The 24569-nt window shown below is 41.3% G+C and overlaps 3 protein-coding genes across 5 annotated transcripts; 1 reads left to right on the top strand and 2 right to left on the bottom strand.

Moving 5' to 3' along the window:
• Nucleotides 1-480: 480 nt before the first annotated feature.
• LOC311255557 (protocadherin Fat 4) lies at nucleotides 481-14811 on the bottom strand. Of its 2 annotated transcripts, none has more exons than XM_084350130.1 (15): nucleotides 14732-14811; nucleotides 14155-14496; nucleotides 12322-13235; nucleotides 11429-11603; nucleotides 11160-11340; nucleotides 10126-10376; nucleotides 5702-10018; nucleotides 5511-5612; nucleotides 5091-5392; nucleotides 4894-4979; nucleotides 4609-4785; nucleotides 3010-3137; nucleotides 2694-2905; nucleotides 2347-2605; nucleotides 481-2240 (listed from the first exon to the last, which is right to left on the bottom strand). In XM_084350130.1, exons 1-15 carry the CDS (start codon nucleotides 14784-14786, stop codon nucleotides 874-876), a joined length of 8868 nt encoding a protein of 2955 aa, XP_084206256.1. In that variant the 5' UTR covers nucleotides 14787-14811; the 3' UTR covers nucleotides 481-873. The 2 variants fall into 2 exon arrangements, with proteins under 2 accessions (XP_084206256.1, XP_084206257.1); XM_084350131.1 differs by having other exon boundaries at nucleotides 2694-2902.
• Nucleotides 14812-17802: 2991 nt separating this feature from the next.
• hmgb1b (high mobility group box 1b) lies at nucleotides 17803-20679 on the bottom strand. Of its 2 annotated transcripts, none has more exons than XM_084351721.1 (5): nucleotides 20403-20679; nucleotides 19066-19221; nucleotides 18792-18937; nucleotides 18509-18683; nucleotides 17803-18373 (listed from the first exon to the last, which is right to left on the bottom strand). In XM_084351721.1, exons 2-5 carry the CDS (start codon nucleotides 19210-19212, stop codon nucleotides 18239-18241), a joined length of 603 nt encoding a protein of 200 aa, XP_084207847.1. In that variant the 5' UTR covers nucleotides 19213-19221; nucleotides 20403-20679; the 3' UTR covers nucleotides 17803-18238. The 2 variants fall into 2 exon arrangements, with proteins under 2 accessions (XP_084207847.1, XP_084207846.1); XM_084351720.1 differs by lacking the exon at nucleotides 20403-20679 and adding an exon at nucleotides 20126-20271.
• tex26 (testis expressed 26) lies at nucleotides 19282-24132 on the top strand. Its single transcript, XM_084351719.1, has 8 exons — nucleotides 19282-20076; nucleotides 22039-22186; nucleotides 22675-22759; nucleotides 22842-23004; nucleotides 23104-23260; nucleotides 23405-23578; nucleotides 23672-23812; nucleotides 23921-24132. The coding sequence occupies exons 2-8, from the start codon at nucleotides 22174-22176 to the stop codon at nucleotides 24031-24033; spliced, it is 846 nt and encodes a 281-aa protein (XP_084207845.1). The 5' UTR covers nucleotides 19282-20076; nucleotides 22039-22173; the 3' UTR covers nucleotides 24034-24132.
• The last annotated feature ends 437 nt before the right edge of the window (nucleotides 24133-24569 follow it).

Here is a 24569-nt window from a genome sequence, read left to right as displayed (position 1 = left end):
TTAGCAAGTCAAACTGAGACAGAATGACAAGTGCTAAAAGTAGAATCCTCCTGTTCATAAATTGATTCAGATGAATATAAAATCAACTTTCTTCTGATATAAATCCATCTTGACTCTGAATCTAAATCTGTGATTGTCCGCACACTTAAACGCAATATAAAACCCCCCGTACTGAGAACATCATGTTGACGCATAACAATTGATTAAAAATCTCAGTTTTTACAAAAATGCATCTGATAATTTTTTTACATGATTATTGATTATATCAGAGAAATCATTCTGCAGGCTAATATCATGGACACTGTGCAGAGTATCTGAGTGCTTTTGACGCTTCACCACAACACTGCACTCCACTGATGTACGTGTGCTTCTGTAAATAAACACAATCTATACAGAGTGCCTCTGGATGTAGGCTTGAGTTTCTCCACTAGATAGAGCCAAAGTATCAGGACATGTTCAAATAAAGTGAGCACAGAAGAGTACAATCACATCTTTAATTTTAAATCAGAAGATGAACAAATCTGGAGGTGGGTGGCAATAAGGGAGGTTTTGATAAAAGCTTTTGAATGTTATTGAGTCAGTATTTCACCACCATTGTAGCCACTAATGAATCTAAAAACTAATGATAATTACATATTTTTGGTATTTCAGTAAATCTAACCAGGCCACAGGCACATCACTGTCACAACATTGCACAGAAAATCAAACCTAAACAAACACAAAGTTGCAACCAAAAAAAAGTACATTTGCAACATATGGTGGTGGTTTACGGAAACGTCCATTGCCAACATTTATTCTGGCGATTAGACTGCAAGTAACAGACTGCATATATATTTAGTATTTTTCCAACTGACTACACAGAGAAGAAAAACATCAAATAATTTCCTCTATGTCACTTTGCATATCATAGCTATGACTGGGTTCAATGGGAAGACGTGCAATATCCTCAAATACTGGAGCATAGCAGCAAAAAGGAAGGTGCATGCTTGAAATATTCTCCCATTGTTCAAACATACTGGAGGGAGGACCCTCAGCGTCCTGCTGACCAGCAGCAGACTGAGAGGTGTGTTTGAAGAATGAGCTGACAGGCAAGATGCCTTGTTGTCTGAAGGGTGACTGCTCATGTATGTATTTCCTGGCACGGATGATTGAAAACTGTCCGCACTCGGACACTGTGCCGGTTATTGTGCTGTCTGTTTCACTGTCAGATGAAACATCATTGATCATCGCGGTGCACCGATGAGGGGATACTCGATGCGACATTGTTTGTTTCAGAGGAGTGTTCAGTTTACTAATTTCTTCAAAAGTCAGGGATTGTACAGGTTCCAGGTACTCTGGTTGTAGGAACATCTTCATGTGACAAGGCTCTGTATGGTGAGACGGCTCTGCATCAATCTTATTCAACAACTGCTTGTTTAGAGAGGCCACATTTTGAGGCTTTGATGCCCTCTCTTCACTGGAACGTTCTTTCTTAAATCCTGCTAACAGCATCCTCAAATCTCCCCACCGTCTAGGTTCAGCTTTCACACGCTTTGTGCTGTAAGCATGCTTGTGCCAGCTGAGCTGCAGTGAGGCAGTGTCTGAGTGAAGTGCACTAGAGATGCTGCCGATTTCATAATACTCCAGCTCACCATTGGGCACTGGCTGAATGCTTGACAGACTGGCATCACAGTAAAACTCCACACTTTCTCTCTGCTCATCAGCACTCACTCGGTCATGTTGTTTCTGTTGTTCTGCAGCACCTGTGAGCGTTCTGTTGTCATCAAAGCAAAACCCCACGTTGTCTGCGCCTTGTTCTGTTTTCTCTGGCGGGCTCTCGCTCTGACGCTTTGCGTTCCATCGCCTCACTCTGTAAAGAGCAACAAACATTCCTATGATCACCAGGATGGAGATTAGAGGAAGGATCACAGCTATGAGCCACAGCGGCACGCTGCTCTGCGCCTCAGAGCATTGATCGCGGCTCTCATTTGCAGAGACGCAGATGTCACAGGAGTGGTCAGAGACATTATGCAAACAGATGCAGGAGGAGCTGTTCTGCACAGCACGTCCACAACTCCACCGCTTTTGACTTCTCCTCGGTGTGTCCTCCTCAGAGCAGGGCGAGGGGAGGCAGACGCCCGGAGAGCTGCAGCTCGACTGGATGAGAGTCGAGCTCGGCCAGACGTCCATCATCACACTGTGTCCACTGACAGGCAGAGTGTAACCGGTCATGTTGAAATACTGCACACATCCAGTGAATCCTGTCATAAAGAGTAATTACGTATTATTTATTTATTAATTACTTTAAGAAAGAATTCTTACTCCAAAACATATTTAAGTCATCAGCAAAGATTCCTGTATGTTTACCTGACTGCTGGAGCTTTAAATCACCCTTCAGAGCTGCACCAATAATAATCTTCTCCACACTAACAGGCGTGAGATCCAGACTCCGGTCAGTGATGTTCAAGGCTGGTTTACCATCCAGAAGAAGAAACGTTTTCTGTCCATTGCTGAACAAGGAGAGGACATGCCAGACCCCGTCAGCCACAGGAGAGTGCACAGTGAACTCTGACACGCGTCCTGATAATGTGTCTTCGGAAATGTACACAGGCTTTCTGTCTTTTATCTAAATTACACAGAAAATAAACAATTTTACATTCCAGACATAAATGCAAGGTGAATAAATATTTGGATTAAAAGAATTTCATACAAACCTTAAGCATAGCATATCCTGTCTGTCCAACAACAAACATCAACACACCATTATTTTGGGTCATGAACTTGATGCTAATTGCTGTTTGGTTTTCCTCTTTTTCATCTCCCAGCAGGTCTTTTAGCTGGTAGTCTCTCTTGAATCGCTCCTTGATGACGTACTCAATGTAGTCATTCCCATTTAATCGCAACACAAGGTCCTCTGACATTTCTACTTAAAGAGAAAGAACATGGAAAACAGAGTATTAAAGTTAAAATGCAAACTAATCAAAACTCAACCCATCACAAATACACAATACAAAAGAAAGTATTTTTTACCTTTGGCACAGTTGCTTCCAGTAAAAGGGCTTTTGCACTCACAAAGATAGTCAGACCAAAGGTCATGGCACATGCCGCCGTTCTTACATGGGCTGCTGTGACATGGTGATGGTGTTGCCCGAGGACACCTTGATAGAATAAAAATGAGTCACAAAGGCAAATTGGTGATATCTAGATACGTATATACAAAAGTAAGAGAGACATTTTGGTCACACTTAATGATAAGGGTACAAATCACATACTTAAGTAGTGATTAACTAATGCATGATTGACATGATTGGCAAAAGTTATACTAGCAATAAATACTGATTTTACAGTGCAATGGCTGTAGAAAAATAACATTATCGCATAATATATTGATTGGTTCCCTTGTTTTTTAAATCTTCCTTTCACTTTGTTATTCGTCCTGCTACTGGACTGGACTTGTTCCGGAAAATGAAGGTTAAATTATGTGTATCTGCCATTGTGCAACCAAAAGAGGAAGAGGCATGGCTTTCCCTGTCTGCCACCTCCAGATAACGGTGGAACAACTGGACTAACTGGGGAAAAATGGCCCTGCCAATGGAGGAGGCAAAGAAGGTTGTGGCGGTTCTGGCAGTAAAATGCTTACAGGCCAGCCCAACCTATATAAAAATATAAACAAAAACATGTAAATCTAGGGGGAATGCCCAATGTCCGCTACTTGGACAATAAACCAATAAACAAATGGTATAATAAACAAATGTGCTCCTACAAGCCCCAAGGGAATAAAATATCAAACTGAAGGTGAAAGTGGTTTCCTCACTAGAATAACGTGGGGCAGCCAAGGAAACACAATAAGGCCTTAACAGACCAGAGTTTCTGGCTGACAAACTAAGGGGAATGAGGTTCTCAGTGAGTCAGGGACCAATTCAGAATGGTCAGGGACCAATTCTGAATGAGTGTGAGAGCCCCATGGGTGCCATTCCCCACCTCTTTTAAGCCTTCACAAAAGGGCGTTGTCACACCATCATTGGCTTGGAGGGAAATGCCCCAAGCTGTTTCCACTCCTGAATCAGTCTCTCCACCCTGCACACAGGTGATCTGAATCCCCTGCAATTAGTCCAGAGGGATTTAGGAAAATCAGCCCAACACAAAGAAAGACAGCAAGTCTCAAACAATGGGACTGCTACAAGGTGAAGAGGGAGAGTGATAGAAACCGCGATAAAACAAGAATGAACGGATGAGCATTCACGTTGTGTTAAAGTCTGTTCTTTCACTGAAATGTGTTCCCCCTAACCAGTGATGGTTTAAAATGAGCATTATTTCCAATAGATCTATAGTAACAAAACCTGCCTACTTACCTACGACCGGGTGTTTTACTCTGCCTTTTCATGGCACTGAGATCAGGGTTTCTAGGTTTATTTGGGATTCCCACGTTTGTCTTTTGCTTTGGACAGTAGCCAGGCTGCTAGTGGTAGCCATGTTGCCAACACTGTCTTTGTGACAGTGACACCAACAGTAATACCATAGGAAAAGACTTCGAGGGGGGAATTGAAAAGTTGTCTCCTTTATTATTAAGTGCTGCCATCATTTTCTTTGTCATCTTGTGTATATTGCAAAATGATTTAAAATACATACGTATCAAGGATGTTATATGTTGCTAGGGCCATCGAAGGTCTCAGCAGGATGCCATTCACATGAATGTTGTGAATGCATCCAACGAAGTCATGGGTTTTAATCTGAGCGGGATGCAATAAAATGGATTCAAAAGTCCTCAGCCCTCCAAACGTCATATTACTGCCAACATCCAATGTCCTGGTTGTGGATAAAGACAGAGACAGACAATCAATGAAGGTTAAACAAAAGGTTGAAAAACAGAAATGTTGAATTATGGGAAAGTAGTAATCATTAGTTCACAGCTACCTCTCTAAGCTTCTGCCATCACTCTGTGAAAAACAAAGTCCATTGTTCTCAACATCTGTGCAGTTGTCCACGTGTAGAGAACCCATCTGTTAAATGCAAATAATAAATCAGTCTTTTCAGGTTCACTTCTCTAATTTCCAACATAGAAATCCCTTCTTATTTAACCTTGTTTATGTGCTGACATATTTAAAACTCACATTTCCAATCCTCCTGGCTGTGACACTGTGAAAATATCCATCTGCCACTTGCTTGTTTGTCTGCAGCCTCACAGGTCCGGAGCCCAGGTCGTAAGAGAGGCGCATGGCCCCGTCCAGTATCTCCAGCGCGAAGAACTCCCTGCTGGATGATCCTCCAGGATTGTACAGGAGCAGGGAGTTCCTCTGCACTGTTGCAAACTTTAGAGAGATTAAATTAGTCCTGCGATCCAATGGGGGAAACTCCATGAAGGACAGCTCCTCAAAGCCATAACTGTGCTCCTCACAGTGGACTCCACCGACTCCTGAAATAACACATTTGAATAAATAAACTGTTTTCTGTTGTAGCTTATATGTCATGAAGTTTAAAGTAATAGCACAAATTTAGCTTATTTGCTACTTAAGGTAGATGAGAGCTCTTACCAAAGGGACAGTTACAAGAGAAGCCTGCCTGTGAATTGATGCAGCTGCCTTGAACACAGGGGGTCGATCTACAGTGGTCTGTGAACTGTTCACACATTTCTCCTGGAAAAAGCAAATAAAAGCCAAACTTTACAAAGACTCTGGAATCTAGTTAAGCAGAATAATGTGAAAAAAAAAAATCCAAAGTCTACCTTCAAATCCAGGCACACACTGACAGTGATGTCTGCCTTGTGTGGGAACACAGTTTCCTCCATTTTGACACTTCAGCTTCAGGCATTCATCTACATCAGTAGAGCAGACAGATCCAGAGAAGCCACTCTGACAGTGACAGTAGAAACTTCCTAAAGCATTCACGCATGTGCCGTTATTCTCACAGGGATTCACTTCACATTCATCAATGTCATCTTCGCACAATGACCCGGTGAAGCCGGCTGGGCAGGTACAATTAAAGACCTCTTTCTGCGGTGACACAAAAATGACCGCCATGCTCTCCAGAACAGCGACATCCTGGCTGATGTAAATGTTTTTGTTGCACGTTGCCCCATTTTGACAGGGGCTGGTGAGACACGGGTCGCTGGTGATGTGAGAAATGGTCACGTTGCTCTGAGCCTCCAGTAATTTCTTGTGGCCTGCAGAGATACCACTGGCTACCTCTCTGCTGAGATATTGGCCATTGTAAGTTTTAACTGCAGCCAAAAGAAGGATTTCACTGCCTATATGCTTTATTCCAAACACATGAGTCTTAGACGCCTGAAGGTTAAAGAGACTGTCCAGAGCCTTCACAAATCTCACGTATTTACTAGACAAAAACTCTTCCATTGAGGATGTTGACACGTCAAAGAATATGCAGCTGTCAATAGAAGCGTTTGTGAAACCTTTGTAGTTTACATAGATGCTGTTGTTGACTGGGAAGTGAAGATGGTCTGTAGCTTCGATAGTGACGTTAAACGTCGCCTCACCTTGAAAAGGAGACGACCACAGCTCACATGATCCATTAGCTATTGTAAACATATTAAGCGCTCCATTTTTGATGGCGCAGGTGAATGTATCCGACTCATCCGGATCCTCAGGATGGACGCTACCAATCATGCCTCCTTGGAAAGAACTGCCGAAATATTTCACCTCGATGAAGATATTTCTCGGCAATGATGGGTTGTCGTTTTCATCCACAATCTTAATGTGGATCATTGTTGTTGAAGACAGCAGAGGAATCCCTGCATCGCGAACAGCAACCGGGACTCGATATGCAGAGATTTGCTCTCGATCAATAGTCCGTGTGGTGAATAACACTCCATCAGGAGTCAGGGAAAAATCTGCTGAGGGATTTACCAACCAGTAAGTGAAAGGTCCCTGGTTTGGCGGCAAATCAGAATCGGATGCAGTTAGTCTGGCGACTATGGTGCCTTGAGGCTGATTTTCCTGCACTTGAGCCTCAGTGAAAGTGAGTGTGGGAGCGTTGTCGTTAATGTCATCAATGGTCACAATGACATTAGTAGTCCCAGTGGCTGGTGGAGAGCCATTATCAGTGGCTGTAACAGTCAGATTGTAAACTGCCAATAGTTCTCTGTCTAGTGGAGCGTTTACTGAGATAACACCACTGGATGGATCAACAGCAAAAGAGATGTTTGCATTTCCGTTTTCAATACTGAAGAAGAAACGATTCCAGTCCAAGATGGAGTCCTGATCCAGAGCACTCACAGTAATCACAGACGTCCCAACCTGGCTGTTCTCTGTTACATTGGCCAAATAAAGTGTAGAGGTGAATGACGGTGCATCGTTTGTGTCGATCACACTGACGTGGACCAAAGTCTCATCCACATCCATTCCAGTAACAACACCTACGTTCCTCGCCAGAACTTTTAAAGCCACCTGACTGTTGCCTTGTTTCCTCAAACTGCCTGTTGTGTATATCTCCCCAGATAGTTTGTTGATTTCAAAACCCATATATTTGTTTTGACCGAACATCAGGTACAACACCTGACCTTCAGAGCCTTGATCATCATCTGTCGCTGTTACTTTTCCAATCCCCGTTCCAACAGGCACATTTTTAAACACTGAAAAGTTAAATTGTTTTTCCCTGAAGGCTGGTCTGAACTCATTGACATCTGAGATTTGGATGACAACATGTGCCAAACTGAATAAACCTTTGTTTGAAGCTTTGATTGTTATATCAAAGGTCTGCTCTTGCTCATAATCAAAGATGTCCAAGGTGGTGATTGTGCCGTTGCTTGAATCAATAGCAAATTTATTCACATGGCCAGCGACAAGAGAGTAGGAAATGTGTGCATTTGTGCCTGAATCAGCATCAGCAGCCTTCAAATCAAGGACACTCGTTCCCATTTCTGAGTTTTCAGGCACTGAGGTGATATACTCAGAGGATGAAAAGACTGGAGGATTGTCATTCACATCCATAACTACTACTGTAACATTTAACATGCCAGTTTTAGAGACCCAGCCACCATCCGTGGCTTTGATCTGGAGCTGATAAATGCCTTCTGTTTCAAAGTCAAGCTCTCCGATCAGAGTTAGCAGCCCAGAAGCTTCTCCCACAGAGAATGGTAAATGTTTATTTTCTGGGGTAATGCTGTACATGATGGCACCATTGGGACCATAATCTCTATCTTCTGCTTGAATTTTCCTGATTACTGATCCAACTGACAAGTCCTCAGGGACAGAGAAAGTGATGTCTGACTCTCTGAAGCTTGGAGAGAATTGATTCCTTCCAGTAATTTCAAAAGTGATTTCAGTCTGTGATGACAAAGAAGGGAAGCCCTGATCTTTTGCCATAACTGATAGAGTGAGAAACAAAAGTACGCTCTCCACAAGACTTTGATTTAACATCAGTTTCCCATTGTCCACTTGGATCCAGAAGAAATCAGACGCATTACCTCCATTTGAAACATACTCAATACCAGCGCTGCTGTTATTGACATCCTGATCTATGGCTGTGAACTGGACTACCTCAGTACCAACAGCCATGTGATACGGGATAGCAATCAGAGGCTGAAAAGGTAAAAACATCGGTGGGTAGTAGTTGTATGGTTCTAGTCTCACTGTGACAGTGGTGTTACTGGACATAGGAACAATGCCACAATCAAACGCAATGACTGTTAATTGATAGATTTCAAAAGCAGAATTCAATAACATCAGTGGCTGCTTGGTATAGATTTCACCAGAGGAGGTGTTCACCCAAAACTCCTCATTTGGAGGTTCGATAACATACAAAATCTCACAGTTGTGTCCCAAGTCTGCATCTGTAGCATGAACTTGCACAACAAACACCTCTTTATCTTTCATTTCAGACAGGACAACAGTGTATAAACGATCAGAAAATACTGGTCTATTATCATTGACATCTGTGATGTCTATAATGACGTCAGTGCTGATGCTCCAAGCTGAATCATTTGCGTTTACTTTCAAGATGTAACGATCGTGCATCTCCCTGTCCAGAGGTCTCTCAACAGTGATGTAACCAGTGGTGAAGTCAATATTAAATGGCATATCATCACTTTGGTCGATTATGGAGTAGTTAATCATTGCGTTTGCACCTGTATCATCGTCACTTGAGGTGACTTGTATAACTGTGTGCCCGACAGGAGAATCCTCAGGTACCTCTGTGAGAAAAACCCGTGAAAAACGAGGTGCGTTGTCATTTCTGTCTAAAACAACGACAATAACAGTAGCTCTGTCTTTATGAAGAGGGTCGTTCAGCTCTGTAGCTTCGACTGTTAAATTGAATTCGGGGATGTTTTCTCTGTCTAAACTTGCAGTGGTGCTCAATAAGCCACTTTCAGGGTCAACTGTGAAAAAATTATAATCGTTTCCTTCTGTTATGTTGTACTGCACTGTGCCGTAGCTGCCTGAATCAGCATCAATCGCGAGAACATCACAAACCCAGGATGGCGGGGAGTTCTCAAAAATCTCACATCTGTACTCAGCTTGGGTGAACTGAGGGAAGTTATCATTTACATCGCTGATGTTTATGTGAATTTCTGCAAATGAAGAGAAAGGAGGCGAGCCGGAGTCTCTGGCTTCCATCAACAAAGTAAACTCCTTTTTGGTCTCATAATCCAGAGGGTTCTCCACTGTCAACCCTCCACTTAATTGCTCCACATGAAACACGTCTTCAAAGTTTCCAGAAGCCAGATAAAAAGAGACGGGTTCAGCTCTGATGCTCGCTGCAGAGACAACTGCCACTAATGTTCCCACAGGCTCGTCCTCGGAGAGGGAACTCCTCAGAACATCCACATTCATCTCTGGAAACTCAGACATGTTCTGAAACCTGATGCTGATGGTGGTGAAGTGAAATTTTGGACTTTCTCCAGCATCTTCCACATGTACATTGACAACAATATCCTCTGTTCTCCAGAGAGCACTTGAAGTAAATACGGTGCCACTGTATGGATGGATGAAAAACAGATCTGAATTTTGTCCATATAATGAATATTGTAGTTCTGCATTCATCTCAGCATCTCCATCTGTGGCTCTCACTGCACAAACAACTGAGCCTGTGAGAAAAAAAAACAAAACACAAAACACAGACAAAATGAAACTCCCAATCCTTTCAAGTCTGCATTATCCAGGATGAAATATATAAGCGGAAGTTAAAACTCACCTGCAGCCAACTCAGTGGGCACATATGCCACATATGGGCTGTTCATAAACTGGGGCCAGTGGTCGTTGATATCTCCGATGAGCACCGTAACAAGCACTGAGCTTGACAGAGGCTGAGTAGGATGTTTATCTGTGCCAATCACCACCAACCTGTAGATGGCTACTGTCTCCCTGTCCAGGACATCGGTGGTAAACAGCTCTCCGGATGTTTCGTCAATGGCAATAGGCACATCGAGGTTCTCCATGGAATACCTAAAGGACAGTTGAAAGATGAAAGTGCCTTTCAGTTTATTATGATGATGATGCATCCAAGAGTTTTTCCAGCAGCTCTCATGCAGCATATTCAGGAAATACTCAAGGAAGACTATTGGGTAGGAAATATTTATCTGATGTTCAGCTACTCAAGAAACATGACAACAAAGAAGACTAAAAATTAGTAACTTTAGCAGCAATTTCTTAAGTATAAATTATACATAGCAGCTCCCAACACTGCTCTCAAATTGAGATATTTCTGTAGGTTTGGAAACCATTTATTTCTCACATTTTAATCCAAGCTGTTGGGATATTTTTCTTTCTTCTATTTTTCTCTCTTTCTCCAATCTTTTTATTTTTATCTACTTACATTTGTATCATCAACAATGTCTATGATTATTGCTGATATTAATTTAAGTTAATTTTGGTTTTTTTTTCATTTAAATTTTTGTTAATTTCTCAGACAAAAATGCCGATGGAAAAAATCAGGCACATTTAGGTGGCTGGTATCTACAATGTCATGCAGATCGAAATAAAAAAAACAGATCTAGAATGGGCCATAATATGTTTCATTTGATATTGAATGAGACATTATTGAATTAAAGGGGACTATTGGGCCTTGGTGGAGGTACCAGAGATGATACCGTTGTTCTTTTCTTGGTGGAAAAGTATAGTTTTGTGTATATGGGTAACAGTAATGTCTGTTGTGCATGTAGTTTAATCAAAAAGCAAAAAATGAAGTTCTATTAAACTCTTGAGTGACTTTTTGCTGTGACATTTTACCTTACTTCCCCACTGACACCCTCATCAGCATCAGATGCCGTCATCATGGCGAACACAGTGCCTGTAGGACTGTCCTCAGATACTATGGTGTTGTAGGCCTCCTCTGTAAACTCTGGACGGTTATCATTAATATCATCCACCGTGACATGCATGGTTAGAGTTCCTGTTAGAGATGGCAATCCTTCAAATGACAAAAAGAAATAATGACTTATCAAACAGTTTGAAGTGACATTAAAGAGCAGCATATTGTAAGGTTTGTTCAATTTTACCAGAATCAACAGCAATGATGGTCAGTGAGTACACCGATTCCCTCTCTCTGTCCAGGCTGTGTAAAATATGAAACATGCCACTGGGAGCGATGGAGAACAAACCATCACTGTTTCCTGTCTGTATAAAATATGTAAGCTGGCTGTTGACGCCTAAATCTTCATCCAAAGCTGACACCTGGTAAAAAATAAAAAGAAAGAAAATAAATGTGAACTAGTGATTAACATCAAAACATTCTGCAATCAACATTTGGAAGCACTTTACATTACAGCTCTGTAATGGTATGGTAATAGTTGGATAATAAAGAGGTAATTAAGTCATTAATAATAATTGTACAATCTGGGTAATATAATGCTGACATTTTGTAAAATAAAAGCAAAAACAAAACAAAGGTAATGGAGCAACCCATTTAAAGATAGCATTTATAAGTAGTTTATTAATAGCATTTAGTAATAGTATAGTAACATTTTGGTAACCTGCTAACAATAAAATTGTTATCAGTGGAGGTTTGTTGTAACCAGTATTACCTCATTATTATCACCATATTACCACTTTTTTAATCCAAATGTTGGACTGATCATTGAGCACTGAACATTATATTGTTAGCAGGTTTTTGTATTGTTACCAAAACATTACTAGACTATTACTAAACAGTTTTGCCTCTGTGCCATCGAGATGTTTCCTCATTATTACCCTTTGTTTTAGGCCCCTTGTTACCCTTCTGCATAAATTTCATTCCAACATTACTCTATCAAGCTAATACCTGGTCATAAGTTTGGTAATTACATGGTATTACTTAATTACTACCTTGACTATTACCCAACGATTACCATGTTATTACCAAGCTGTAATGTGAAGTGTTACTCAACATTCAGTGAACTCTTCGAAGCAGTACCTGATGTGTTAACTGAGATGGATCCTCCTCATTCTCCATTACATGTATGGTGAGTGTTTCTGGAGTAAAGATGGGAACAAAGTCATTAACATCCAACACTGCGACACTGATAGCAGCAGTAGCAGATCTGGGTGTATCCCCCTGATCCACAGCTGTTATGATTAAGGTGTAGTTTGAATCCTTCTCCCTGTCCAGTTTATCCATGACTGTGACGACACCTCGAACAGTGTCCACCACGAACGGACTCGCCGGGGTCAATATGTACCGCACTTGTCCATTCGTCCCGATGTCTCGATCAAGAGTCTGAACCTGAAACAGGCTCGTTCCTCTGGGGATGTCCTCTCTGACAGTCAGGCTGTAGGCCCTCTGTGAGAACTCGGGGTCATGGTCGTTTGCATCCTCAACGTGCACTGTGAGATTCATAGTGGTTGCCATCCTTGGTGAGCCTTTATCAGTGGCAGTTACAGTTACAGTCAGGGTATCTTCCTGTTCTCTGTCTAATTCCTCCTCCAGGTATATGTTTCCACTTGTGTTATTGATGCTAAACACGCCACCAGACGTGTTGTTCAAATAATATAACATTTCCCCATTGGATCCAATGTCTTCATCCTCAGCGCGTACAGTCATTACAACAGAATGAAGAGCAGCGTCCTCTGGTACACTGACTATTTTGGCTGACACAAACAATGGCGCGTTGTCGTTGACATCATCAACCATCACGATAACATGCGCCGAGCTGGTGAACCGTAAAGACACAGGCTGGACGCAGTCATTGGCTGTCACAGTCAGGTTGTAGAGGGGTTGTCTCTCTCTGTCTAACTCTGTTTTCAGGCACAAAATACCAGCTGGGTTTATGAAGAAGACTTTGTCTTCATCTCCTCTGACCACCTTCAGTTTCAAGTGTCCGTTGTCACCTGGCAAAGAGGAAAACAATACATGACGTTATCACAAGTGACGGCTCATAATGGCTTTATGTCCTACATATAAACCAGTGAGGAAAACCTTACACTTTGCTCATGACGCAGTGATATTAAGATCTGTTTGTTGCTATGTGCATATGCTAATTATATGATTTAATCAAGTATTTATTAGCAATGAACAAAAGAGGCCACAAATAGGAATTCACTGGCAAATTCTTCAACCACACGAGATTTTCAGGCAAAACACAATCAAATAAACACATGAAAATAAAGATAAACAAGATTCATGTCTCGATTTGCCAACTGTGGCATGTGTAGCCAAGAAATGTGTGAATGTTAATTATGCCTTCTCACACTCATAACTTGGAAAATGTAATTTTCACAGTCGCCCATGCTTTCCTTCGCACTGGACATGCAGACTGAGCTCGACAATTACAGGTCAATCAAATTAACGGGGCGTCGTCTTCTGCAGCTCTCAATTTTATTGTTGTGATAAGATGAAAAATGTGGATGAGTATGATTGTATAAAACTTTTGAAAAAAAGAAACTTTGCTATCGTAGATGGATTGTAGCTTTTCATTAGCTTTGTCTGAACTGTGCAATGCAATAAGGATTTGACCCCTATTAATTGCATAGACGTGTAAATCCCCAGCTGGAGGGAGATGTGAAAAAGAGGAGAGAGATCATAAAGCTTGTGTTTGTAAAATATGTACAGTGTAGACTTCAAACTATACATGCAAAAATAATATTTAAATCTTGATCTAAATGTGACTTCCTGTTTAAAATAAAGTGTAATTATGGGCGCAAAGAAGTGTTCAGATTTAACGCCCTTAAATGCCACAGGAGCCATAAAAATGTGAAATCTGCTGAAATTAGGATGAATGCTTTATTCCAGCGTTACTTCTGCACTTACCATCATCTTCATCTGACACATTCAAGGACAGGAAGCAAGTGCCAGCTCGTGCATCTTCCAGCAATGACGCAGAAAAGGTATCCCGGCTGAAAACAGGGGGGTTGTCATTCACATCCAACACATTGAAGTACACCCTGACACTGGACACCTGTGAATCCCCCTGCTGCACCACCACAGTGAGTACGTAGAGGCTTTGTGCCTCAAAATCCAGGCTGCGGGATAATAGGAAGTCCCCTGAGAGGGGGCTGAGGAGGAACAGGTTCTCTCCGTCATCCTCCTGCACTGAGTATGTGATAGGCGTGAGAGTCTCAAACACTGCTTCCACCTTTCCCACAACTGTTCCTGTCAACACAAAATGAAAATGTATATTCACTGGCTGACATGGTGGAACGAAAAGAAAAACTTTTTCGGCAACATTATCGTCCTTAGCTATTCTAAATGAGGATAGTTTGGATGGAAAATCACAAATGAGATGATATTTAAAACTGTGTTAATTAAATTAACTGTTTTTAGCAAATATTATGCATTTGTGCCTAATTAACTCGAGGGGAAAGGCTTTGCTGCACAGATGACTAACCTGGTACTGTGTCTTCTTTCACTTCAAATGAATAAACAGTTTTGGAGAAAGCCATCTGTGTTCGCCATCTGTTATGAGACTGTAAGCTGACCGAGCCATGCTTGGGCACAGCATCAATAGATGTATAATACCAGGAGGGGAGCGTATGCTGCCCTAAGACGATATCTGCAAACTGCCTCTCGCTGCTCACATTCACTAAGTTTTCAGACGAAGGTTCATGAGAGGACACGGGATGAAACACCTGAGGAACCAAAGATAAAAGAAAGAAATTACTCTTAAGATTTTGTTCAAGTGAAATGTGCATAAATAGACGTTTTAAGCATTTAAATGATAGTTTGTACTGCCCTGCAACCACATACACATTTTGTAAATGATTAAAATTGATCCCTTTAAATATAAGTTGGAAAAACTGCTCTTGCTGCTGCAACATCTAACTAACAGGCCCACTTACCAGCAAATTAAACAATAAAATTGCATATTTCCTCCATCGTCCAGTAGATTCCATCATAAAGTTCACTTCTGAAGTGCCTCTTACTTGGTCATAGTTGCAAAATCAAGTGAGAGAATAAGATCTTAAGCAAAAACAAAACAGAGTCGGCAGTAAAAAAGTGAAGTCCAGGAAACTGCACAGCATTACCTCCACACAAGAGCAACAAATGGAAAACTATAAAAGCTGTATCCATAGTGATTACTCAATCTTCTCAGCTTGTAATCCTGACTGACACGCCCCTTTGACATCACTCTATGCAAATCCAGCAGCGGAGAAGAAAAAAAGCTCTTTGGGGGCCTAAAAAATGCAGCAGAATGAAAGTTTGTTGTTGTTTTTGTTATTTCAAAAGAAACATGCCTCATACTGGATAAAATAATTAGTCTGCATATCCTCGCTTTCTTGAGGAAATAAAACAAAAATTCAAAAAAGGGGTAACCTGCTTTATATTCTCTCGGTGGATTTTGCTGCTGAGGTTCCTCAGTGTAGACATGAAACAGACTCTTTGAACGGCTGCCTGCAGTAAGGTGGCCTCGAGGAAGCCTTTCTTGCTGCATGTCAGACGGAGGGGATTCATTCAGAGACTGCGAGGCGTTCGTTCAATCGGTGAAAGGAAAGAAAAAAAAATCCTGTCGCCCTGAATCACAGGTTTCCAAAGAGAGCTGACATGACACTGTAGCACTGAACGTTCAAACTGAATCCAGATTAACAGATTGTTGGTGTACAGAATCTTTGATATTCCAAATTAAATTACTGCCTCTTATGTGATTATATTTATAGTTTGATTAATTATCGTTGCCATAGTACACAAGGGGGAAAAACCTACTGTTGTAACACTAATGCAGGAACACTGAGGATGAAAGCCTGTTTCTGTGGCACATTGAAAGGAGACCAGTGTGCCTTCATTCATATTTGCAAACACTTTAGAGTGCAGGGCCGCTCTTTGTGTGGCAAAGGGCAATGCTGCTGAGAAAAGGCCGATAAATGGACATGTGAACCCCCTTTAAGTGACTGTGAGGCCACCGTGACTGTGGGACAGTCTCCAATTACACGCAGGGGGAACTCTATCCCAGCAAAGGATCACAAAAGGTCTCCGCCAGGACTCACTGGGGCAAAACACAAAAGCACTTTTCTCTGGACTCTAAAATCGACATGTAACACTTCATTTTGAGTTTTGGAGATTCAGTGTGTCCGTGTCATGGATTGAATTATACCCCTTCAATAACACAACATGGTGACATTAGGAGACAAACAATACGGTAGGAACAGGAAGGCTCGCTGTTCGTCTGCTCTGTGATTCAGCTGAGACTGAAAATGAAGTCATGTCTGATAAATTAAGGGCTGTCTCTTTTTATCTCTAATTTCTGATTGGTTTTTCTGGATGAATGATTATAAGAAACTTCAGCTGTGTTTTAGGAAGGCATAGTTTTGTTATTTGGCTGATTTCATTCATTTCTTTGCAATGGTATGCATGAAGTCGTGATGTGTGTCAAAAGCTGCAGTGTTTTGATGTCTTACACGTCCATGTGGGAATAACTGACTAATTACACAGTACTAGAAGCTTTTAACTTCATTTCCTGTGCAGTTTAACTCATTTTGGCGCCACCTGCTGGAGTTATGTTGCTCAAACTACAGTCCATAAAGTCAACCAGGGATTACACTCATTTTTCAAGGAAATTTGTGTAAAAGTGATTGTGTAAACCTCGCCCAAGCTGGGATACAAATTACACAATTAGATAACACAACCACACGCGTATTCCCAGTTAAATATGCAACAGCCCTGCAGGGCACTGATTCATTAACACTTTTGAAATAACAGCCCTCAGGCCATTATGTTTCAGACCCAACAATCTTTGCTAAAGCTCATAATTTAAGCTTCTAATAAAACAAAAAACATTTAATTGTGTTCACATTTTTTTGGTGTTGTTGCCAATTTTATGTTCTGATGGTAAAACGTTTCCCTGAAGTCATCTAGTTTTTTCTAGGGAAGCACGATATGGTAGGGAAATATATACATATATATATATATATATAGATAGATATATATAGATTATTTTTAGATATTTCATTATATTACCAATCATGTGCTGAGGGAATACACATTTTTGTATCACAATTTTGATTTTCACTGAAAAAAACTACTAAAATCATGATGCTGTGACATTTGTTTGGGTTTATACCAAACATGTGGAGAACATCTGTAGGCCAGGACACCTCTGCAGCCTCACAGTACTTCATTATAATGCTATTTGTCTTCATCAAACAATGTATTACATTTATTTCAATTCATTTAAATCCAGAGGCTGTTTCACTGCAGACTTACAACACGTCAGAAACTCTGTCTAATCGTCATTGACTCATTCTGAAACAGTTAACAGAGCGAGCTACGTATAACCTCACAGCAGAAACAAGAACAAAGAGCTGTCGTGCACTTATTCACCGTGCAGCCATCAGCTATAGTCTTTAAATGAAGCGTGCTTAAATTATTCATGTACATACTTGATATGCTACACGTTCCACACGTCAAGTCTTTGATAACAGACCGGGTGCCTTGGAGATGTTGAGATAAGAACACACAAACGTCTTAAGAAAAACGACCTTTATTGAAGACATTCTTGAATGTCGACAGCTGCATTTGATATTAGAGTGGTATTCAAAGAATAAAAAGACATTGGGACATCACATAAAAAAATATTTTTCAAAACAAAGAAAAATACACTACCAACCCAGAAATCTCATTTTTGAGTTGAAACACCTAAAGACTAGTTACCTTCGTACTGATTTGCAGTCCTTCTAAATTGTTACGTTGTATGGCGAGGATAAAGAACTACCACTAGAAAATCTCAAACTTAAGATATGTAGTGTTAACTTTACAAAAAAAGGAGAATAACACTGTACATCTTAAAAACATTAAATATACACATGTTCTTGTTCAGTCTGACTTCTGTTTCAAGATGGTGAATTGAGTATATTAGGATTATATGGCATAAACAAAACTTCAGGTCCAGTCCCGATGCAGTCTACTCATCATCATCATCGTCGTCTTCCTCCTCGTCCTCTCCCTCTTCTTCATCTTCTTCCTCTTCATCGTCGTCATCTGCTGTCGCAGCGGATTCTGAATCCACTTTGCCCTTTGTGCGGTAGGCGACGATATCCTGCGGAAAGCACGACAACACGTGTTTTTAGTGCTTCGGGTAAAATGAAACCAAAATCATTCTACTTTGGACCTCAAAAACAACAAAATAAGATCATCAAATTTGACAAAAACAAGTCGAGGTTGGCTTATTTACCTTGTCGTACTTCTCCTTCAGCTTGGCAGCCTTCTTCTCATAAGGCTGCTTCTCCTCTGCAGACGATCTGTTCCACATCTCACCCAACTTCTTTGCCGTGTCCCCGATGGAGAGTCCGGGATAATCTCCTTTTACCTTGGGGCGAAAGTCAGCACAGAAGAGGAAGAATGCAGACCTGTGGGGGGGAAGAAAATATGTCAGTGATTCATGTATTATGATCTACCTTGTACTTAATGTCAGAAAAAATAAAAACAGTGTGGAGCGGGTCGATAATGGCACTCACGGTGGTCTCTTGGGGGCATTGGGGTCCTTGAATCGCTTCTTCTTGTGGCCCTTGGGGGGAATGTAATTCTTCATTTCCCTCTCATAACGCACCTTGTCTAGTTTGGCCATATCTTCGAACTTGCCTTTCTCTTTTGGTGACATCGTCTTTGGAAAAACACAATCAATTTCAAGCGATTCAGAAGATTTACACTGCTTAAAAGAAAATTTGGGATTTTGAGAATTAAGATTAACAAAAAAATAAAAAAAATTAAATTGACAGCAATTAATTTTACCCTCCAACGCTCGGAGCATTTCTTGGAGAACTCTGCGAAGTTGACAGACGCCTCGGGATGCTTCTTCTTATGCTCCTCTCGGCATGTCTGCACAAAGTACGCATAAGAGGACATTTTGCCTCTCGGCTTCTTTGGATCCTTTCCCATCTTGGATTTCTAAATGGAGAGAAAATATATATATATATATATATATATATGTTATGAGAGAAATCCATTCAAGTCTAATCATGCAGAGGCAATATCTAAATATCCCCCAAATTGTCTGCCTCTTGCTTTGTCAGGTCCATCTATTGTTTCAAATGGGGAGGTGGGAGGAGGAGGAGGGAGTCTGGGGTGACTGATGAGCCATTGTATGCAGAGGCCAACATGATGCTTCTTTTAATACTGCACGTTTGTCAACTGCTGCTTCACATCCACCATTCATTCACAGTGATACAGTGCAGAGCATGTAAAAAAACAGCGCAGTGCGTTATAGTATCTTGAAACGTTAGCCTCTCATTGATGTGACATGTAGTCAGCCGGCTTGGGGTTGTAATAAAGCCCAGATGAATACATTAGCATTAGCCTCCAGCGCCTTTGATTGTTCGCTAACTGTTAGCCATCTTGCTTTGTGTCGCCTTGCCTTTACCGTTAGCCTTTTAGCTGGTGGCTAGGCTAGCTGCACAGTGCTCATTTCATGATGACGATTATTAAAATGGCTGATTTGATTGCTAACAATGGCTAGCGGAGTGCTTTCACACACCAGCCTTTCTTCTAGCACATTACCCGGCCTGGTTTTTAACACCAACAGCCTGTGTGGATAACTCAGACTGTCGGATTTGAAGCCTCAGTGACAGTGAGAGTGATCTGAGGGAAAGATGCTCCGCCTGTATCACCTCACACGGGCTGCCTCAGCACCACTTCGCGGTGTTAACCTACGTTCACCTTCTAGCTAGCTGGCTAGCGCTAGCATTGTGATAGCACCACGGCCAGAGCAAGCAGCCACCATTGTCAGATTTACATAGACGGCTGGTGAGTGAAGTAGCTGGAAACACATCAGGCGTCCTCACGTTAACCCTACCGTAGACATTAGCTTGGACATTGGGGGGAGTTGTCCGTTGTTTTGGACGTTATTCACGACCGCGGACTAATTTCCCTCTTCGCTAAGTTAGCAAGACAGCGTTAGCGTAAACAGCAGGAGCTTCGTCCCGTGTTAGCATCCCATCCAGCTCAGTCACGCAACTGAACCCGCACAACGCCGATGCATACCGTGCGAAACGCATCCCGAACCCCCGTTTCATTCATAACATAGCGCTACAAGTCAGCTTTGTCAGTAAGTTACCATTTGGGATGCTTACCCCTACTGCGCTACAGGAGGCCAGCTGAACGTCGGTACGTCTCAAACAATGGGACGAGGGGGCTCCGTCAGTGCGCGGTCTCTCGGCTGTGAGGATCCCTCTGTGTTTACACCGAGTGTCGGGCTCCGGCTGGCGGACATTGGCTGCCGTCAGCTCCGTGGAGGATCTTATTGGACACTCGGTGTCTCAGTCATGCATGTTGTGCAGTTGGTTGTCCAAAACACGACGGAGCGATGGCGCTAAACTTGAATCGCAGACGGGATGGGAGACAAGTGCAGAGACTCCCTGAGCTCAGCAGCAGCTCGCATCCTGTACCTGGTGCAGTGCGACGTTACTGCATCAAGTACACTGAAGTTAAAGTGGAGAGGAGCCTGTGATCAACTATTATAGGACTGCATGTTGACATTAAAACTGTATTATCTTATTAAAGGACAACACAACTTCATCCTGTTTCAGTCTGTTTATATGTGGCGGACCCTGCCACCTTTCTAGCTTCAAACAGTGATCTTATTTTCCTCCAAGAACAGCTTGTTTATTCAGTTATATATGTCTGAGTTTGTATTATTATCTCATTAATATTATGATTTTTTAAAATTTTGAGTTTGAATTTCCTCTTCCAAAACTACATAGTGCGGCTTTAAGTACAAATGAGTCTGTAAATTACTGAAGATAAGACTTAAATACATTATTTTTCTGTGAAGCTACATAAAAATTATTATTATTATTATTATTATTATTATTGTTATTATTATTAAATTATCTGGAGCATTACCTTCTCTTGATTCTGCAAACACTTCCATATCTGAAAGATATACAGTATTAATATCATAAATTGTATAAAATCATTCCTTGTTTTTGTTAACATGTAGGCGACTGTAGGCCTATTTCTCTCTTAGCTGTGCATTGAAGATTATTGCATAGAATACATGAGTACACTTCTGTTATTATACCATGCACATTTGCTTATCTTGAGTATTTTTTTTCTTTAATTAATAAATATATTTTAAGATTATATCAAGTTTCTTGTCTGTCAGGACATAAGACTTATGAAGGGGAATGATGAAGCAAAAGCCCTTCTGTTTTCGTTCCTTTAAAGGTCACTGATATTATTAATAATAATAATATTAATAATCAATTAATTAAAAAATAATAAGGTAAACATGTACAGAAGATGTACAAATGTAAGAGTGCAGATAAACAGTATAATACAGCATCATAAACACATGTACAGTATCATTGTAGTATACATTTATTAGTGTAGTATGCAGTGTCCTTTAAGAAGTAGAAACACACAGTGTGATTATCAGTGTGCCAGTGATTAATAATAATTTTAATCATGATACCTTTAAACTAATATTTCCTGAGATGGTTCTCGTGGTGAAAATGTCATACTGTTGCAACCGTAGTCAGCAACAGACATCAATAAGGCATCTCTGGTAATGTTGAATTTTTTAAAGCCACATCTCCCCTGCTGAGCAGCTTCACTGTGGCCATTCAACACTGGCCATTGTTGTAGGTCTCCATAACCACAGCACCTGGAGACATCCTGCAGGGAGCAGCTCTGCCTCTGGACAGACAGACGAAGCCAGCACCCGAAACTAAAACAACTTTTTTTTTTTTTTTGTTAAACACACAGGCTCAACTTTAGGATCCGGAGATGTCAGTTACACTTTTCAGCAAGCCGTCCCAGAGTGAACTTTATACTGGAGATGGAAAAGTTTTCATTACACAGAAAACAACTAGCCTGTAACACAAGGGACTGTGGTCACCGATGGCAACCAAAGGTAATGTTAAATATGTAAATAGATCTATTAATGAATTTGAAAGTTTTGGGTGGTACAAAATGTGATATTCAATGTAACAAGCATCATATCATTAGACTGTATGATAGACTGTGGTAAATTACTGTATATTTTTAGGAGAAATAATTCCACAGTTTTGTTTTCGACTGTTGCGGGGTCAATTTTTTATTATAATTACTCCTGTAGTTCTACATAAAATTGGCACATTTAATTTCCCTAGTCGTGCCTTGTTGGTACCTGCCTTCTGATGTGAATGTGTGTGTAAGCAAAAGCAAAAATTTCCTGTGGGGATGACTTTCCAAAATCTTCTCTTTTATAGTTTCGGGTTGGCTTCCTGTCTGAAGTCTCTCTGACACTCTCCTACTGAAAAAAACACAGAGAGAGTGCACCCTGCTTATTATCTGTAACCTGCAGTGACTGGTGTACACAACATATCAAGAATTCAGGGTGGTTGTTTTTGTTTTCTTTAGAGGGCAAACAGTGGTGGGATCCTTACGAAACATCCAATAGACGACAATTCATCTACCGGCCAAACTCAGCTGCAGAAATTCTGCTGTAAGTTTAATTAAAGGGCTTCTGATTAGCATAATTTGTGTTTGTTTATGTGTAATTCTTTAATATGTTGGTGCATATGCAGGTGCCCGAGGTCCACTTCATTTATAGACTCCTATTCGCAGTCTGAACCTTTCGGTTCAACTGTGTACAATAAAGATTTTGACTGGAAACCAGCCTGTAGACCTGAATGCATTCGTACAGGGACAGCCTCGGGCCAGAGGAGAAACAACCCGCATCCCGGTCAGGTTGGTATTCTGGTTGCTTGAATATAACATTTATAGTTGAATCCCATGCTTGACCTCTCACAGTGTTTCGTAACCTTTAAGTCAAACCATATTTTCAAGTCTTTCATGATGTGGAGGCTGCCGAGGGACGCTGCTCGAAGCTCCGAGTATGTCGCCGTCCCTTGGAAATGTCTCCCGTCTGAGGGGGAGATCCGAAAGGCCTTGACAGCACAGTACCGCTCCACCTACAGATGTGACTTCATGGGTATGCCTCAAGGTAGGACGGGTCTGTCGTTTCAGTCTCGTGTTTGTGAAAGCATGTACTGAACTCATGACATGCAAGCACGTTGGCTCGTCCGCATCGAACCATCACCTTAATATTTCTCTCCACAACTTGTTTTCCTTTTGTTGTGTCTGACAGGATGTGAGCGTACTAATAGTGCAGAAAGAAGACTTACAGCTAAGCACAGCAGGCGTGAGGTGCCGCCCTCTGCTGACACAGAGATGAGGGACAATTACCGCCAGCCGAAGCAGAAACCTGAGCTGCTGCACTACAGACACGACACAGTCCCTAACGTGACCTGTCGTGGTATAGGTACTGTATTACTGCTATAAAAATACTGTAAAGTGCTTGCAATTCATCAAGCGTGATGCTTTCTATCTCCCTGCTATCCTCTGTGTGTTGCAGTTCCAACTGTTGTGCAAAGACACATCCACAGATCAGATCTGACAAACTGCGACAGGTTTTGTGGGAAGACAGTCACACGTGTGAGAAGCTCTCTGCTGCCCCGGGAGCTGCAGCAGCCACACAGAACATCACCAGAGGAGGGTTAGCATCAACTCATGCCTCTCAGTGTTTGAGCATTTTAACAGGTTGTTTACTGATTTAGATTTTGACTGACAGCTCATTCGTCCGTCATGTCTTCTGGCTTTGCAGGAAGGGACGCTTTAAAAACGACAAACAAAGAGGAGAAGGTAGATAAACTTCCGGCAGTCGTGGTTAACTCCTGCACGCCAGAGAGGATATCAGGCTGGCCAGGACCTACCTGAACCTCACTGCTTGTGTTTGTTCATCTGTGTTTGTATTTGTGGGTTAGGAGATGAAATAAATGAAACATCATAATATAACAAAATACATTGTAGCTTAAAAGTGTCTCGCTGAATTCGTTTACTGTCATTATTTTGTGTGGTAATTAAACACCTCCTGATGAAAAAGGTATTTGTCTGCCTTCATGTTTCATCTCCCACACATTCTGCTATCTGACATTGTGCGCTCTGTTTGCAGCATGCTCCTTTGCATTTTGAAATTTCCCAAGTCTACCCAGCTGGAATATTAATCATCTTTTTGTTTAATTTATTCCCTCCCTTGGTAGCTGCAATGAAAATGTAAATATGCGTCAACATTGATGAAATTAATTAAACTTTGATTACCTTGAAAATTGCTACAGCGGTTAACTGATTAAAGTACAACTTAAGCAGTGCAATTTTTAAAACGTGGCGACAAAGCTGTTTGTCAGCTCGCAAGGTCTTGTCTTTAGTTTCTCAGTTGTCACTCTTGGTTTCTTAGTTACCATGGGTCCACCTGC

Source organism: Pagrus pagrus (assembly GCF_965226575.1).
Source record: "Pagrus pagrus genome assembly, chromosome: 4".
Lineage (NCBI taxonomy): Eukaryota > Metazoa > Chordata > Actinopteri > Spariformes > Sparidae > Pagrus > Pagrus pagrus.
Note: the sequence above shows the minus strand (reverse complement) of the source record. Positions and strands in the feature narration are given on the sequence as shown.

Excerpts from the sequence above, each read along its gene's own strand:
- LOC311255557 (XM_084350130.1), bottom strand. The coding sequence starts at position 14,786 with ATGGCTTTCTCCAAAACTGTTTATTCATTTGAAGTGAAAGAAGACACA. Across the intron at positions 13,236-14,154 it reads TGTGTCAGATGAAGATGATG|GTGACAACGGACACTTGAAA; the intron begins GTAAGTGCAGAA and ends CCTCTTTGCCAG. Across the intron at positions 4,786-4,893 it reads GATGGCAGAAGCTTAGAGAG|GACATTGGATGTTGGCAGTA; the intron begins GTAGCTGTGAAC and ends ATCCACAACCAG.
- hmgb1b (XM_084351720.1), bottom strand. The coding sequence starts at position 20,146 with ATGTCCAAGCTAATGTCTACG. Across the intron at positions 19,222-20,125 it reads TGTCCAAGCTAATGTCTACG|AAATCCAAGATGGGAAAGGA; the intron begins GTAGGGTTAACG and ends CTCTCCATTTAG. Across the intron at positions 18,938-19,065 it reads AATGCTCCGAGCGTTGGAGG|ACGATGTCACCAAAAGAGAA; the intron begins GTAAAATTAATT and ends GTTTTTCCAAAG.
- tex26 (XM_084351719.1), top strand. Across the intron at positions 22,760-22,841 it reads TCAGCTGCAGAAATTCTGCT|GTGCCCGAGGTCCACTTCAT; the intron begins GTAAGTTTAATT and ends GTGCATATGCAG. Across the intron at positions 23,813-23,920 it reads CAGAACATCACCAGAGGAGG|GAAGGGACGCTTTAAAAACG; the intron begins GTTAGCATCAAC and ends CTGGCTTTGCAG.